The sequence below is a fragment of the Salvelinus sp. IW2-2015 genome, unplaced genomic scaffold (assembly GCF_002910315.2).
Source record: "Salvelinus sp. IW2-2015 unplaced genomic scaffold, ASM291031v2 Un_scaffold1386, whole genome shotgun sequence".
NCBI lineage: Eukaryota > Metazoa > Chordata > Actinopteri > Salmoniformes > Salmonidae > Salvelinus > Salvelinus sp. IW2-2015.
In genome coordinates this window covers 21,000-36,710 of record NW_019942876.1, presented here as the reverse complement: position 1 = coordinate 36,710, position 15,711 = coordinate 21,000, and the positions used below count along the sequence as shown (strand labels likewise).

Sequence of the window (15,711 nt, the reverse complement as noted above, 5' to 3'; positions counted from 1 at the left end):
TAAAGATGTACAAAAGATAACAGCCACACATCTACATTGCCATCTGAATGTGTTTTAAGCCAAGTAGTGGTCCCCTGTATGAATTCCTCTTTCGAGAACCCTTGAATCTGCCTATTTAGAACCTGACTCACAAATGCATGTCAAACCTTATTACTTAAAAAATGGCAGACATGTTATACTATCATCAACATCAGGATAGTAGGATTGTACTGCCATTTTACATGCCAGCTTTGCATCGGTGGTAGTTTTGTAGTAACATGGAAAATATCCTAACTCTTTCTTGGATGTATTCCATTTGAGTAGGCTAGTGTATTTTTTTATTTTTACTGCAATTTCAGGGGAAATTATTTGCTTCTTTAGCCTGGTCCCAGATCTGTTTGTTTGACAACAGTGTCAATGGGAGTTGGCAAAGCAAGACAACGCAAACAGATCTGGGACCAGGCTATTGCTTATTGATTTTTGGGGATCGATTTCAAATTACAACACTTACATCCAAGATCCTAGCCTGAGTTGCCACTCTCTTTGGTCCAATCATGGCAACTCCTTGTCAGGTTTGGCGTGACAAGGACGGCAATGGAGTTAGTGAGAGTATAAACTGATCTGCGACCAGGCTTTCAAGATCCATCCAACATTCTTTCGGAGATAATTATGGGGTCTGAGTTACATGAGGGTTTGGAGTTGGTTAAAAGATATTCCAACTTCTTTTTGTCACTGTTATTAAGCTACTGCAATAACCAATTATGTGGGGTACATACATTTAACAGTGAACATTTGCTATGTTTTTCAGTCAATGATTTCTATGTTGATTGATATCAATTTGGAAAAGGTTTGTGTTTAGGCTTTTATTCAATAAAATATTGGATGGATTTACAAAAAAAATGTTTCTTGAGATTTTGTGATGGGATGACCAAAGGACATTCACGCAGCGTTATCACAGAACAATGAGCCAAATATTTCACCGGATGTATAAATGTGAAAAATCCAATTGGCGTTTCCACTCACTACCAAATCTGGTGACGAGAGGAAGCCAAGTGTCCGGCAGTGGGTTTTGGCCGACATTCTACATGTTCTCATCGATTAAACATTTTAATTCCATATCTTTCTGTTTCCAAAACTAAAATATGTAACGGTGGAGCGCATTTTGTAGACTTTGCCAACGTTTCTACAAAGAGCGTTGTTTAGAAAGAGTGCATGGGCGAATTGAGTTACTGCACAAGCGCTTCACAGAGGAGTTCCCTAAGGCACCAACAGGATCTCACTAGTTCCTACTTGGCTCTAAAAATCTTTGTCATTATGGCATCTTTATAAGTGGATCATATATATAATTTTATAAAGGTTACACTAGTATTGTGTACCTGTTACTGTCTACCTAATAAAATGATTATGAATAAATTATGAAATCTATGAAAATATTGCAAGATGTGCGTTTCTAATAATTTGGTCCAATCAGCGTTGGACTAATATAATGACCCGGACGCGCCTTCCTTCACGCGCAATGTAGTTCCGGTTCAATTTCCCTCTTAATTAAGTAAATGTGTGACAACACCAAATTGTTTTTTATACAGCATCTAGCAAGTGAATTTAGAAAACAATATGCCTGGGGCAGACAAGGAAACAGATCTTACGGAACGAATCGAGGCTTTTCTTGCCGATTTGAAGCGGGGAGGCAGTGGGACAGGACCCCTCCGAGGGTCGGGGGAAATGGCCAGAGAAACCACATATTTGCTTCGGAGAATAACAGCCCAAGCACGATGGAGCAGCGCAGGTATACGTTATAACAGCAGAACTCTAGCTAGTTTATTCGATGGCTAGATTAATGGTTTTCTAGTTCTCAAGCTAGCTGTAAGTGTTTTTGTAAATTACATTTAGCATTTGTGACCAACTTTTTATCCGCTATTAGACGATAGTAACTTTAGCCAGCTGTCAAAATCTGAACTGCCACGAGAAACTGAGGTAATTTTGAAACTGGTCAATGGTGTGACCGCGCTATGTCTGAACATAATAGCACAGAGAGAACAATTAGACAGATATTTCACCAGATTTATAAATGTGAAGCATCCGGTTGACATTTCTACTCACTACCAAATATGGTGATGACAGGAAGCCCAGTGGGAGAAGATGGCGCGAAATGGATTTTGGATATTCTGCTAATTTTCTCATCGTTAAACATTTGAACTCTATACAGTTTTCTGTTTCCAAAACTAGAATCTGTAACAAACAAAGTGGATTGCATTTTTTAGACTTTAACCTTTGCCAAAGTTGTAAAAAATGGCATTGTTTAGGAGAGCAAGGGCGAATTGAGTTATTGGACACACGCACTTCACATAGAAGGCGTTACCTAACGGAAATATGCAAATAAATGCCAGAACGCGCCAATAGGAGCTCACTATCTCCTTGCTTGTTCTGACCACTATGATTTAATATGCTCCCATTGGAAACGACAGGCTGTGGTCTATCTTAGGTTATTTCTAAAAGTCTTTGATAATAGAGCTCGCCAGTTTGTCGTCCTAAAACCCGGAAATAAGTTATCTCTGGCTCGTTCAGCCATCCCTATAGGGAAAAATGAATGGGGAATTAATAATAAATGCCGAAAATAAGGTCTGAGGTTAACACAGGCTTAGGAGCTCTTATACATTTTGTTCTATGCGATAATACCAGTCAGTTAACATGACCTTTATGAATTATGAAGCCTTTATGTGCTTTGAGTTTTTTTTATCATTACATAAATTCTTCAAAATTCACAAAAAGTGACTTTCGCTGATGAAGATTCTCATATAACAAAACAAGATAAGATATCCTAAGCCTGTGTTTACCACAGACTTTATTTCCCGCGTTTTATCTGAAACCCCTAAAAAAAAAAACGCAAATAATTTCCCCCATATCTTTGTCCAACGAACCATGGCAGAGTGGGTTCCTACAAAAAGACACCATTACTATTTCTCTATTCACTGACTAGGAATGATGTATGACAAAGAAATCCTCTGGTATGTCATAACAGGCGACCTGATGGAGATCATTCGCAACGAGGGAAGGAGAATGACGGCCGCCCAACCGTCCGAGACCACGGTGGGCAACATGGTACGGCGCGTGCTCAAGATCATCAGGGAGGAGTATGCCAGGTGAGAGAGATAGGGGGGGGGGGGTCTGGGGAATATTCCTTCAAAGAACAGGCTGACGCTTTGTAATCAACATTGTTCATCTGGTGTCTGATACACTTGTTATGGTTGGCCATATCATAAGCTAGTCTGGGTACCAATCTGTTTAGCTATTGTTCCACTCCTTACGAACCCTGTCATGCTAAACATCTTTTTGAGCATATGCCATGGAGTACAACGAGTGGAACGTTAGCTAAAACAGAATCTGGTTAATTATGTAATAGAGATGGACTTGTTGAACATCTCTCTGTTGCCACTCTACTCATGTTAAAGCTACCATCTGTACAATGTCTTGTTGTTCTATGATCATTTCAATGAAATATACCCAGCTTGTCACTCTCTTCTCATGTCAACTATGTTTTTTTGTTTCCTCAGGTCCCGTGGTAGCAGTGAGGAGACCGAGCAGCAGGAGTCCCTCCACAAGCTGCTGACGTCGGGGGGTCTGAGTGAGGAGAACTTCAGACAACAGTTTGTTCATCTCAAAGCCAACGTCATAGAGGCCATCAATGAACTCCTCACAGAGCTAGGTAAGAGTCTCACTGATAGCACACACACATTAACACCAACCGTTATCAAATACTTTCCAGCAGCTTTTTAAGCTTTTTCATTTATTTTATATTTCACCTTTATTTAACCAGGTAGGCCAGTTGAGAACAAGTTCTCATTTACAACTGTGACCTGGCCAAGATAAAGCAAAGCAGTGCGACAAAAACAACAACACAGAGTTACACATGGAATAAACAAAACATACAGTCAATAATACAGTAGAAAAGTCTATATACAGTGAGTGCAAATGTAGTAAGATTAGGGAGGTAAGGTAATAAATAGGCCATAGTGGCAAAATAATTACAATTTAGCAATTAAACACTGCAGTGACAGATGTGCAGAAGATGAATGTGCAAGTAGAGGTACTGGGGTGCAAATAGGCAACAAAAAAAAAATAACAATATGGGGATGAGGTAGTTGGGTGGGCTATTTTCAGATGGGCTATGTACAGGTGCAATGATCTGTAAGCTGCTCTGACAGCTGATGCTTAAAGTTAGTGAGGGAGATATAATCATGTCGCTTAACTGAAGCATAAGGAAAATAACATCTCAGACTGTATCTCTGTATCATCTGGAGGATCTCTGTCTCATCTGGAGGATCTCTGTCTCATCTGGAGGATCTCTGTCTCATCTGGAGGATCTCTGTATCATCTGGAGGATCTCTGTCTCATCTGGAGGATCTCTGTATCATCTGGAGGATCTCTATCATCTGGAGGATCTCTATCATCTGGAGGATCTCTGTCTCATCTGGAGGATCTCTGTATCATCTGGAGGATCTCTGTACCATCTGGAGGATCTCTGTCTCATCTGGAGGATCTCTGTATCATCTGGAGGATCTCTGTATCATCTGGAGGATCTCTGTCATCTGGAGGACGTAGTCGGCATTAGCTGAAGTCCCCTTTCAGCCCCCCCCCCCCTGTTCTCTAGTGCTTTTCATCTGTACACTGCTCATTCCTAAAGATCCTCTGAGAATATTATCCTTGGTCAAGCAGCACTGAGCTTACTTTTATACTCTCCTTCTTGTCGTCTTCCTGTCCCAGATGGCACCACAGACAACATCGCCATGCAGGCCCTGGAACACATCCACTCCAACGAGGTCATCATGACTGTCGGCCGCTCACGCACCGTCGAGGCCTTCCTCAAAGACGCAGCGAGGAAACGCAAGTTCCACGTCATCGTGGCCGAGTGTGCCCCCTTCTGCCAGGTATACGCCATCCTTTCATCCCTCATTCGCTCCCATCATCCCACCATCCAACTATACCTCCATCCCTATCTATCCCTCTCTCCCTGTATGCCTCTATCCATCCATCATCCCTCCCTCCCTCTATCATCCCTCCCTGCCTCCCTCTATCCATCCATCATCCCTCCCTGCCTCCTTCTATCATCCCTCCCTCTATCCATCCATCATCCTTCTATCTATTTATATGTATATACAGTAGTGCTAAAGGAAGCGCACATCTATTTAATTAATTAATTCTCTCCATAATATTTCATTATTTAATATGCTACAATAATGACCTTTGTCCCTCTCCCAAGGGTCATGAAATGGCTACAGGTCTCTCCAAAGCGGGCATCGAGACCACTGTAATAGCAGATGCTGCCATATTTGCAGTGATGTCCCGAGTGAATAAGGTGAGTTCGATTTTTACATTTTTTATTTTTACTATGATGTTGCTTATTTTAGGACAGGCTCTTACTAAACTATTGATAGCTTGACTACTGTTAATGGACCAGATGTGGTGTTTTCCAGGTCATCATCGGCACACAGACAGTTCTAGCCAATGGCGGGCTCAGGGCGGTCAATGGAGCCCACTCTGTAGCTCTAGCAGCCAGGCACCACTCTACTCCGCTCATCATCTGTGCTCCCATGTTCAAGCTCTCGCCTCAGGTATTCACAACCATATTCTGGCCTTTTCTAGGGAGATCCCCCCCCCTAGTCACCGTGCTTCTACATCTGCATTGCTTGCTGTTTGGGGTTTTAGGCTGGGTTTCTGTATAAGCACTTTGAGATATCAGCTGATGTAAGAAGGGGGCTATATAAATGTGATTTGATATTCAGTATGAACATGAACACGTTCTGGATGGAGATGGATGTCAGTGAGCCCTTTTTTCACCTGAAAGCTCCTTATCATTGAATGAGGGAAATAGTTGTTTTCCTGTTCTCAGTTCCCCAATGAAGAGGACACATTCCATAAGTTTGTCTCCCCACATGAGGTGCTTCCCTTCACAGCAGGTAGTACTTTAATTGAGAACTTATTTCATGTTTTATACTCTTGAGACTCTTAGCCAAAGTGTCAATGCTTGTCTGTGTAAAAGCTAGCAATGACTGATTTAAAAAAATCAAATAATGTTTTTCTCTCATCTGACTCTTTATACGTTTGTCTCTGTAGGAGAGATTCTATCCAAGGTGAACGTGCACTGCCCCGTGTTTGACTACGTTCCTCCTGAACTCATCACTCTGTTCATCTCTAACATCGGCGGCAACGCTCCCTCTTACATCTACCGGCTGATGAGTGAACTCTACCACCCCGAGGACCACGAACTGTAATCAGTGTACAGAAAATGCTAATCATAATAAATAAAATTAAAAAAGGTTTATGCAATGGATTGCATTTGGTTTGTTTTAGTCTTTTCAATGATTTGTGAAACCAATGAGTTTATAGTATGATTTGATATATCAGCTGATGTAAGAATATTTTTGATTTGACATTTTGTTTGATTTGATGGAAGTTTCAAAATGTTTTGTTTCAGACTTCATTGTAATTTAATAGAATTTACAGAATGTTATTTCAAAGAAGAAAATAAATTATTTACAATGATATTGCTTACCAGTATGAAGCCAGAACAGCGCCCACTACTGGAACTCTCGATGAAGTATTCAGAAAGATAGTTGTAGTTACGCCGGAGCACCAGCAGGAGGCAGCCTCAATGTTTGTCACATCGTGGCTAAATCAGAGAAACGGCCGAAAATGAAGCAAATAAATTAACATTATCGTTATAAATTGTTGTCACTGGTTGAATCAACGTTGTTTCCATGTACTTTCAATGGATATTATACATTGACGTCTGCTCTGTGGGTTTCTTCACGATACAAGTGTATCGTTTGCATATTTCTGTTACATATGCAAACCAAAAGATTCATAAAGATGTTTGGAAGAAAAAATAACTCAAAAAGACTGGGTCCCGCTGTATTGCTCAGGCTGCACTACAGCGTCTATTCACAGGCGCGATCCCACTACTGAGCGGCACGGGGGCTTTGGCCTGCTCCGTTTCCGACCTGGGCCGGTGCACCCCTCCTTAGACGACCTGGTGGTCCCGGGCTCCCCCAGAAGCACCATATCGATACCGAACTTAGTGCGGACACCCGATCGGCATAGTCCACTGGAGCTCAGAACTCCTGAGCTCAAACGATCCGCCAGCCTAAGCCTCCCAGCAACTTGGATTACAGGCGCACGCCACTGCACCCGGCGAGAGAAGAGACGATTTTAAGGGCATTTCAAGTTAAATTCGTGACGTCACACGGCGCCTAGTGTGGTCAACAGCGACCTCTTACGGTGGCATACGAAATTGCAGTGGTATTCAAATTTTGCTTGCTGTCCGTGTTGAAATCCTGCCCCAGTTGTTGTGCCGTGTCCTTTAGTACATCTATTTATGTAATAAAATATAAAAAGACAAAAACAGAACTAACACTCGCACTTGTATTTTCCTATTAGCACAGACTTGACAAATAATTACTTTATTGTTCAAAATATACTTACTATGACCGTGATATCTATGTGGTTGTCCAAGCTACCGTGTGGTGAATTCACTAACTGTAATAAGTTGCTCTGGATAAGAGCATCTGCTAAATTACTAAAATGTAAATGTATTGTATAACTATGAAAAAGCTTAATGCACTTTTGTCTCAGTAAACTCAATCAATCAAATGTATTTATAAAGCCCTTCTTACATCAGCTGATATCTCAAAGTGCTGTACAGAAATCCAGCCTAAAACCCCAAACAGCAAGCAATGCAGGTGTAGAAGCACGGTGGCTAGGAAAAACTCCCTAGAAAGGCAGGAATCTAGGAAGAAACCTAGAGAGGAACCAGGCTCTGAGGGGTGGCCAGTCCTCTTCTGGCTGTGCCGGGTGGAGATTATAACAGAACATGGCCAAGATGTGCAAACGTTCATAGATGACCAGCAGGGTCAAATAATAATAATAATCACAGTGGTTGTCGAGGGTGCAACAGGCCAGCACCTCAGGAGTAAATGTCAGTTGGCTTTTCATAGCCGATCATTCAAAATTAGAGAGAGCAGGTGCGCTAGAGAGAGTCGAAAACAGCAGGTCCGGGACAAGGTAGCACGTCCAGTGAACAGGTCAGGGTTTCATAGCCACAGATAGAACAGTTGAAACTGGAGCAGCAGCACAGCCAGGTGGACTGGGGACAGCAAGGAGTCATCAGGCCAGGTAGTCCTGAGGCATGGTCCTAGGGCTCAGGTCCTCCGGGAGCAGAGAGAAAGAGAAACTCTGGCGCTAAGCTAAGTCTTGTGTCTCGTAACAGTTAATTCATTTTATTGAAGGACAAAGATGATACATGATGTATGTTTTACTTGGTGTGAACTGGGTTCTGACATTAAGTGATCCTGAAAAGGACATGGTTTCCATATTATTGGTTTCCATAGTAATGGTTTCCATATTATTGGTTTCCATATTATGCAATGGTGTACAATAGCTTAGAGTGGCAGTCTGAGATGCACTACATTACCAAAAGTATGTGGACACCTGCTCATCCAACATCTCATTCCACAATCATGGGCATTCATTTGGAGTTGGTTCCCCCTCTTTGCAGCTAGAACAGCCTTATTCCCTCTTCTGGGAGGGATTTGCACCCATTAAGCCACAAGAGCATTACTGAGGTCGGGCACTAATGTTGGGTGATTAGGCCTGGCTCGCAGTCGGTGTTCCAATTCATCCCAAAGTTGTTAGACGGGGGTTGAGGTCAGGGCTCTGAGCAGGCCAGTCAAGTTCTTCAACACCGATCTCAACAAACCATTTCTGTATGGACCTCGCTTTGTGCACAGGGACATTGTCATGCTGAAACAGGAAAGGGCCTTCCCCAAACTGTTGCAACAAAGTTGGAAGCACAGAATCGTCTAGAATGTCATTGTATGCTGTAGCATTAACATTTCCCTTCACTGGAACTAAGGGGCCTAGCCCAAACCAATGAAAAACAGCCCCAGACCATTATTTATACTCCACCAAACTTTACAGTTGGCACCATGCATTGGGGCAGGTAGCGTTCTCCTGGTATCTAACAAACCCAGATTTGTCCTTTGGACTGCCAGATGGTGAAGCGTGATTCATCACTCGAGTCCAATGGCGGCGAGCTTTACACCACTCCAGCTGACGCTTGGCATTGCGGACGGTGATCTTTGGCTTCTGTGCGGCTGCACGGCCATAGAAACCCATTTCATGAAGCTCCCGACAAACAGTTAATGTGTCGATGTTGCTTCCAGAGGCAGTTTGGAACTCAGTAGGGAGTGTTGCAACCGAGGACAGACGATTTTTACACAAAACTCACTTCAGCACACAGTGTTCCCGTTCTGTGAGCCGAATCCACTCATTTGAAGGGGTGTCCACATATATATATGTACACACACACACAAAAATACAAATGCAACAATTTAAGATTTTACTGACAGTTCATAGAAGGAAATCAGTTAATTGAAATAAATTCATTAGGACCTAATCTTTGGATTTCACATGACTGGGCAGAGGTGCAGCCATGGCCCACCCATTGGGGAACCAGGCTCCTCAGCACCCACCCATTGGGGAACCAGGCTCCTCAGCACCCACCCCTCATCAGACGATCCCTTCGGAGCCTGGTTCCTCTCTAGGTTTCTTCCTAGGTTCCTGCCATCTAGGGAGTGTTTCCTAGCCACAGTGCTTCTACATCTGCATTGCTTGCTCTTTGAAGTATTTGGCTGAATTTCTATATAAAGCACTTTGTGACATCTGCTGATGTAAAAAGAGGCTTTACAAAATACATTTGATTGCTGTTCAGTGTGGAAACAGCAGGTCCAGACAGATCAAAGGGGTGGTACCCAGTCAGTCCAGCAGCGTAATGATCCGTCTCTCCCTCAACTGAGCCTGGGGACGAGGTTATGAAAATACACACACACCAGCAAACTTGACATGGGAGTATTTTAATATACTTTCAACATTATCAAAACAAAATATGCAGTACAACAACTTTACAAAACCCTGTAAGTTTTGTCTGGTTAAAAAAAAAATCAGTTTCACAAAATGAAATAAAAACAAATAAAAGGACTGACCAGATCGTTGATAATTAAACCGTAAGAGAATAAAAGAATAACTGAACAGTATCATCATATCTTCTACAGGAAGGGATCAAAAACGAGATTCACGGGCAACACAAAATTCTAAAGAAATGTTCAGGGGGCCAGAACATAATAAAAATTGTAAATTTGTAAATTGTAAATTGACAGCAAGAAGCCCAAACAGATATATTTGACTAAAACAATTACTTCAAACTTTGCTTACATTTGTATACAATCAAATCTCTCTATTATGCATGGGAATAGTTTGGAACACATTCCCAAAGTAAAAATTTCACTTGAAGCTGAAATGCTGGTGTTTTTACAGTCTTACGTCCAACAATAATAAACACTTTATTTTGCTCAGAAAACTTGGGGGCGGAGGGTTGGGGGGGCAAATAAAATCACCTGCGGGCCAAATTTAGCCCGCGGGCCACCAGTTGGGGAACCCTGTTCTATAGCTTCACATCATCTTGACTCGGTCAGTCTCAGGTACTCTTGTAGTTTAGCTAGGAAGATACAAGGAAAATAAAGAAGAGCATTAGGACCAAATAGGACACAGTTTTGAGATTGACAACGGAGATTGAAATGACGTCTCATGAAAGTTACTTGGACTCGAACAAAATACCAGTAAAAGATGTTGCATAACAAATGATAATGAAACGTGTTCGAACTTATAAAAACACACCACGGAAGTTATGAGAGGTAACGTTAAGTATGTAGAGTTTGTTCTGGGTAGGTAAGACTGTGATTGTGTAATGCTTGGTTACCTGCTCTGGGTAGGTAATACTAGGTATGTAATGCTTGGTTACCTGCTCTGGGTAGGTAATACTAGGTATGTAATGCTTGGTTACTTGCTCTGGGTAGGTAAGACTGGGTTGTAATGCTTGGTTACCTGCTCTGGGTAGGTAATACTAGGTATGTAATGCTTGGTTACCTGCTCTGGGTAGGTAATACTAGGTATGTAATGCTTGGTTACCTGCTCTGGGCCTTAGTCCACTTGAGGGCGTGTCTGGGAGGGACCGAGGCAGTGGGGTGGTAGAAGGTGCAGCCAGTACGTTTACACTGGGCTCCAAACCGACAAGGCTGACAGAGAAAAGAAAACGGTCATCAACATCATCTTGAAGTTATACAGCAACATTTTGATCAGCACTCAAAACATTCATTATTTCCTTACTAGTGCCTAATGAAAGATTTTTTATAACAGACAGCTCAAACATGTATTTGAGGACAAACTCCTTTCAACCTCATGGTCCTAGAGTATTGTTCTGACCTTGGGGTGGTAGAAGAGACAGTCCATCTTCTTACACTCTGGGAAGAAACGGCAGACACTGCTGGTCTGGACTGGAGGTACTGTAATTAAACGAACACCAGTTAAAACACGGCTGTTAGATACAGACAAAGGTAGAAGACAACAAATAAAAAAGGTAACATCTCAACTGATATTTACATATTTAATAACATATACAAACATCCTAATCTAATGCTGCGCTCATAACATCTCGTAAAATATATATATTTTTAAACATTAGAATAGGAGTATGACAGCTGTACTTTGAGTTTATGGTTGACCCAGCTTGTTCGCGTTCAAATCGGTTCAAAGCAACCCGTTGCTTCCAGTTTACAAGTCGTATTTTCTGAGTTTCCCCACGTGTCATGAATGCAGCGTTACGTTCTAATCTACTGGGGGAGGGGCTTAAAAGGGGTGTGTCTGTACCTGGTCTGACTGGGGGGGCGTAGGGGGCAGGTCCTCTGCGGCTGACGTGAGTGAAGGGACAATCTGGCTTGGAACACTTGCCGTCAAACTTACAGTTAGGATGGACGAACAGGCATTTGTCCCCGAACTTACAGCTGGGGAAAGTTCTAGTCACAGAGAGAGAGAGGGGGACGGAGGAGGGAACAACATATTAGTCAAGTCAATAAAATTAAATACTGGGTATACTGGGTGTGTAGCTTTAGGGCTTAAAACGACCCAGAATTCCACAAAACAGACAAAAAACGCAGACATTGTTTTGATTTTTAATTCACGGAGTGTCTATTGGTCTTTATTCAACATTCTAGAGGCTAAAGGGAAAAAGATTTGCATCAGGCTGTTCTTACTTGCACTGAGTGGTAGGGTGGTGGTAAACGCACTCATCTCCACTCTTACAGACGGGCCAGAACTTACACCTCTCCAGAACCTTCTGTCTCTTCACAGGACCCGCCTCCTCCTCCTCAGTCTCCATCCCTAACTCTGAAACCCGTGGAATGACATGATTAGAAGGATGACAGAGTTTAGATGAAGGACGGCTTTCCAGACCAGAAACGACTCCGTAGAAAGATATCCACCTAGCTCTCTGGGTGTTTCTTACAAAAAAAACATCCCAAACAAAAAGTTGACTCGTACCCTATCCAGCACAGTGTCAACGCTGGCTAGTGAGAACCTTGCTCAGCCCAAAGTCTCCTTACCTCACCAGAATCTCTTTCCATTGAAAAATACAGATTTCTTGTAGTTTGGTCGCTGACAGTAGTGACTGGTGAACATCCCCAGTCAGGTCACAGACTAGCCCAGAAAACTGGTCACTTAAAGACAACGTTGAAATCCTAGAGGAGCTGTAGTGTAGTTGACAGAAAGTGTCAGTGTGGCTGACTGGTGTGGTAGCCTCAGCTGTTATACAGAGACAGCCAATCAGAACATCTGGTGTGGAAGCCTCAGCTGTTATACAGAGACAGCCAATCAGAAACATCATCTGGTGTGGAAGCCTCAGCGCTAGTTAAAACAGAGACAAGCCAATCAGAACATCTGGTGTGGAAGCCTCAGCTGTTATACAGAGACAGCCAATCAGAACATCTGGTGGTAGCCTCAGCTGTTTACAGAGACAGCCAATCAGAAATCTGGTGTGGAAGCTCAGCTCGTTATACAGAGACAGCCAATCAGAACATCTGGTGTGGGAGCCTCAGCTGTTATACAGAGACAGCCAATCAGAACATCTGGTGGGGAAGCCTCAGCTGTTATACAGAGACAGCCAATCAGAACATCTTGGTGTGGAGCCTCAGCTGTTATACAGAGACAGCCAATCAGAACATCTGGTGTGGAAGCCTCAGCTGTTAAACAGAGACAGCCAATCAGAACATCTGGTGTGAAGCCTCAGCTGTATATACAGAGACAGCCAATCAGAACATCTGGTGTGGAAGCCTCAGCTGTTAAACAGAGACAGCCAATCAGAACATCATCTGGTGTGGAAGCCTCAGCTGTTATACAGAGACAGCCAATCAGCACATCTGGTGTGGAAGCCTCAGCTGTTATACAGAGACAGCCAATCAGAACATCTCTGGTTGGAGCCTCAGCTGTTATACAGAGACAGCCAATCAGAACATCATCTGGTGTGGAAGCCTCAGCTGTTAAACAGAGACAGCCAATCAGAACATCATCTGGTGTGGAAGCCTCAGCTGTTATACAGAGACAGCCAATCAGAACATCATCTGGTGTGGAAGCCTCAGCTGTTATACAGAGACAGCCAATCAGAACATCATCTGGTGTGGAAGCCTCAGCTGTTATACAGAGACAGCCAATCAGAACATCATCTGGTGTGGAAGCCTCAGCTGTTATACAGAGACAGCCAATCAGAACATCATCTGGTGTGGAAGCCTCAGCTGTTATACAGAGACAGCCAATCAGAACATCATCTGGTGTGGAAGCCTCAGCTGTTATACAGAGACAGCCAATCAGAACATCATCTGGTGTGGAAGCCTCAGCTGTTATACAGAGACAGCCAATCAGAACATCATCTGGTGTGGAAGCCTCAGCTGTTATACAGAGACAGCCAATCAGAAAACATCTGGTGTGGAAGCCTCAGCTGTTATACAGAGACAGCAATCAGAACATCTGGTGTGGAAGCCTCAGCTGTTATACAGAGACAGCCAATCAGAACATCATCTGGTGTGGAAGCCTCAGCTGTTATACAGAGACAGCCAATCAGAACATCATCTGGTGTGGGCCTCAGCTGTTATACAGAGACAGCCAATCAGAACATCATCTGGTGTGGAGCCTCAGCTGTTATACAGAGACAGCCAATCAGAACATATCTGGTGTGGAAGCCTCAGCTGTTATACAGAGACAGCCAATCAGAACACTTCTGGTGTGGAAGCCTCAGCTGTTATACAGAGACAGCCAATCAGAACATCAATCTGGTGAGGAAGCCTCAGCTGTTATACAGAGACAGCCAATCAGAACATCATCTGGTGAGGAAGCCTCAGCTGTTATACAGAGACAGCCAATCAGAACATCATCTGGTGTGGTAGCCTCAGCTGTTATACAGAGACAGCCAATCAGAACATCATCTGGTGTGGTTATGATCAGTCACTAGTAATAACGATGAATCAAGTGCTGACCGGTCAAAGTGCTTAACCACTGAAAAAGCCTTCACAATTGTAATACCCGAGTGTCAAGGCTCACACCCTAATACTAATTACAGAAGCAAAAAAAATCATGCATTTTATTTATAACCATTTTGCCAATAAATAAATCAATCCCTTTACCATCGGGGTATTGTGGTTCCCCCTGCAGTCTGTGGTGGATGCTGAGTTTGGGTTTTGTTCCGAGGTGGATGGAGGGGTCAGGCATGGTGGTCTTGGTTGGTTTAGGATAACTGTCGTCTGCCTCCATGTCACAGTCTCCTAGGTTACCCAGGGGGCTAGGAACCCCATCCAGAGTCACAATGAACTTAGGACTGGCTGATCCCGCGGCTTCAGCCTTCTCACTGCTAGGAGGGAGGCAGGCAGAGGAGGGAGGAAGGCAGAGGAGGGAGGAAGGCAGAGGAAGGCAGAGGAGGGAGGGAGGAGGAAGGGAGAGGAGGAGGAAGGGAGAGGAGGAAGGGAGACAGACAGACAAAAAGCATTATGACAATTTTGTTTACTTGGCTCACTGAAAACAAGCTATGCTGGAACCCTGCTGCTGCAACAACAACAACGTATAAAGAAAATATCTGAGCCAGCACACACGAAGAGGGTAGTCAGTATGATATACCTGGCTGGCTGCACCATGCGTGGAGTAGCTGGCTGGATCTCCTCCTTGACCATGGCTCCCAGCCTGCTCCTCATAGGCACTGTGGTCTCCTCCCGTCTACTCCTCATAGGAGGTGGCACTTCCTCCAGTCCACTCCTCATAGGAGGTGGCACCTCCTCTAACCCCAGCCTACTCGTCATAGGCACCTAACAGGACCACAGTGGAAAATAAGATATGCAGGTTGTGTTTATATAAAATTACAGTTGTTACTCTCTAGGAGATCACAATAGAGTGGTTACGTGTATCTTCATGTCTCAATCCATCTGCCTAGGTCTCACGAAAACACTTTGACCAACAAAACTAATATGACACCTCTATGAAAAGATGACTCACGAACACGATGGGTTTCTCCATTTTGCTCTACGACCCTCACAAGTGTCACGGGACTCGTCTGAAGGTAACCACAGTACCGGTAAAAAAAATAAATGAATTGAAGTAGTTTTGAGATCCTTCAAATAACTCTGGACCTCAAAGCCAGTTCCACTGTGGGTTTACATTGTTCCCCTCTCATCAGGGCCCGATTTAGACCTGGGACACCAGGTGGGTGGTTCCCCCTCTCATCAGGGCCTGATTTAGACCTGAGACACCAGGTGGGTGATTCCCTCTCTAAATCAGGGCCTGATTTAGACCTGGGACACCAGGTGGGTG

At 43.5% G+C, this 15,711-nt stretch overlaps 2 protein-coding genes across 6 annotated transcripts in view; one reads left to right on the top strand and one right to left on the bottom strand.

Annotated features, from left to right (window-relative positions):
- The first annotated feature begins 1,490 nt into the window (after positions 1–1,490).
- Positions 1,491–6,307, top strand: LOC112070671 (translation initiation factor eIF2B subunit beta). The gene is made up of 8 exons (XM_024138099.2): positions 1,491–1,765; positions 2,999–3,119; positions 3,531–3,682; positions 4,741–4,904; positions 5,237–5,332; positions 5,451–5,588; positions 5,867–5,933; positions 6,091–6,307. Exons 1-8 carry the CDS (start codon positions 1,594–1,596, stop codon positions 6,246–6,248), a joined length of 1,068 nt encoding a protein of 355 aa, XP_023993867.1. The 5' UTR covers positions 1,491–1,593; the 3' UTR covers positions 6,249–6,307.
- A 3,564-nt stretch (positions 6,308–9,871) lies between these two features.
- zc3h14 (zinc finger CCCH-type containing 14) overlaps positions 9,872–15,711 on the bottom strand; it is a 17,140-nt gene continuing 11,300 nt past the window's right edge. For 4 of the 5 annotated variants that reach the window (XM_070439067.1, XM_024138097.2, XM_024138096.2 and 1 more), the window contains exons 12-18: positions 15,025–15,209; positions 14,538–14,761; positions 12,120–12,252; positions 11,737–11,882; positions 11,293–11,372; positions 10,999–11,105; positions 9,872–10,528 (exon numbers count right to left, since the gene is read on the bottom strand). In XM_070439067.1, the coding sequence (XP_070295168.1) occupies positions 10,525–10,528; positions 10,999–11,105; positions 11,293–11,372; positions 11,737–11,882; positions 12,120–12,252; positions 14,538–14,761; positions 15,025–15,209 (879 nt within the window). In that variant the 3' untranslated portion in view covers positions 9,872–10,524. The remainder of the gene's footprint in view (positions 10,529–10,998; positions 11,106–11,292; positions 11,373–11,736; positions 11,883–12,119; positions 12,253–14,537; positions 14,762–15,024; positions 15,210–15,711) is intronic. The other variant, XM_024138098.2, reaches the window with a different exon arrangement.

Bases quoted from the DNA above. Each gene is read 5' to 3' on its own strand.
- LOC112070671 (XM_024138099.2), top strand. From the start codon at position 1,594: ATGCCTGGGGCAGACAAGGAAACAGATCTTACGGAACGAATCGAGGCT. The intron at 3,683-4,740 runs GTAAGAGTCTCA...TTCCTGTCCCAG, and splicing joins TGAACTCCTCACAGAGCTAG to ATGGCACCACAGACAACATC. The intron at 5,934-6,090 runs GTAGTACTTTAA...TTGTCTCTGTAG, and splicing joins GGTGCTTCCCTTCACAGCAG to GAGAGATTCTATCCAAGGTG.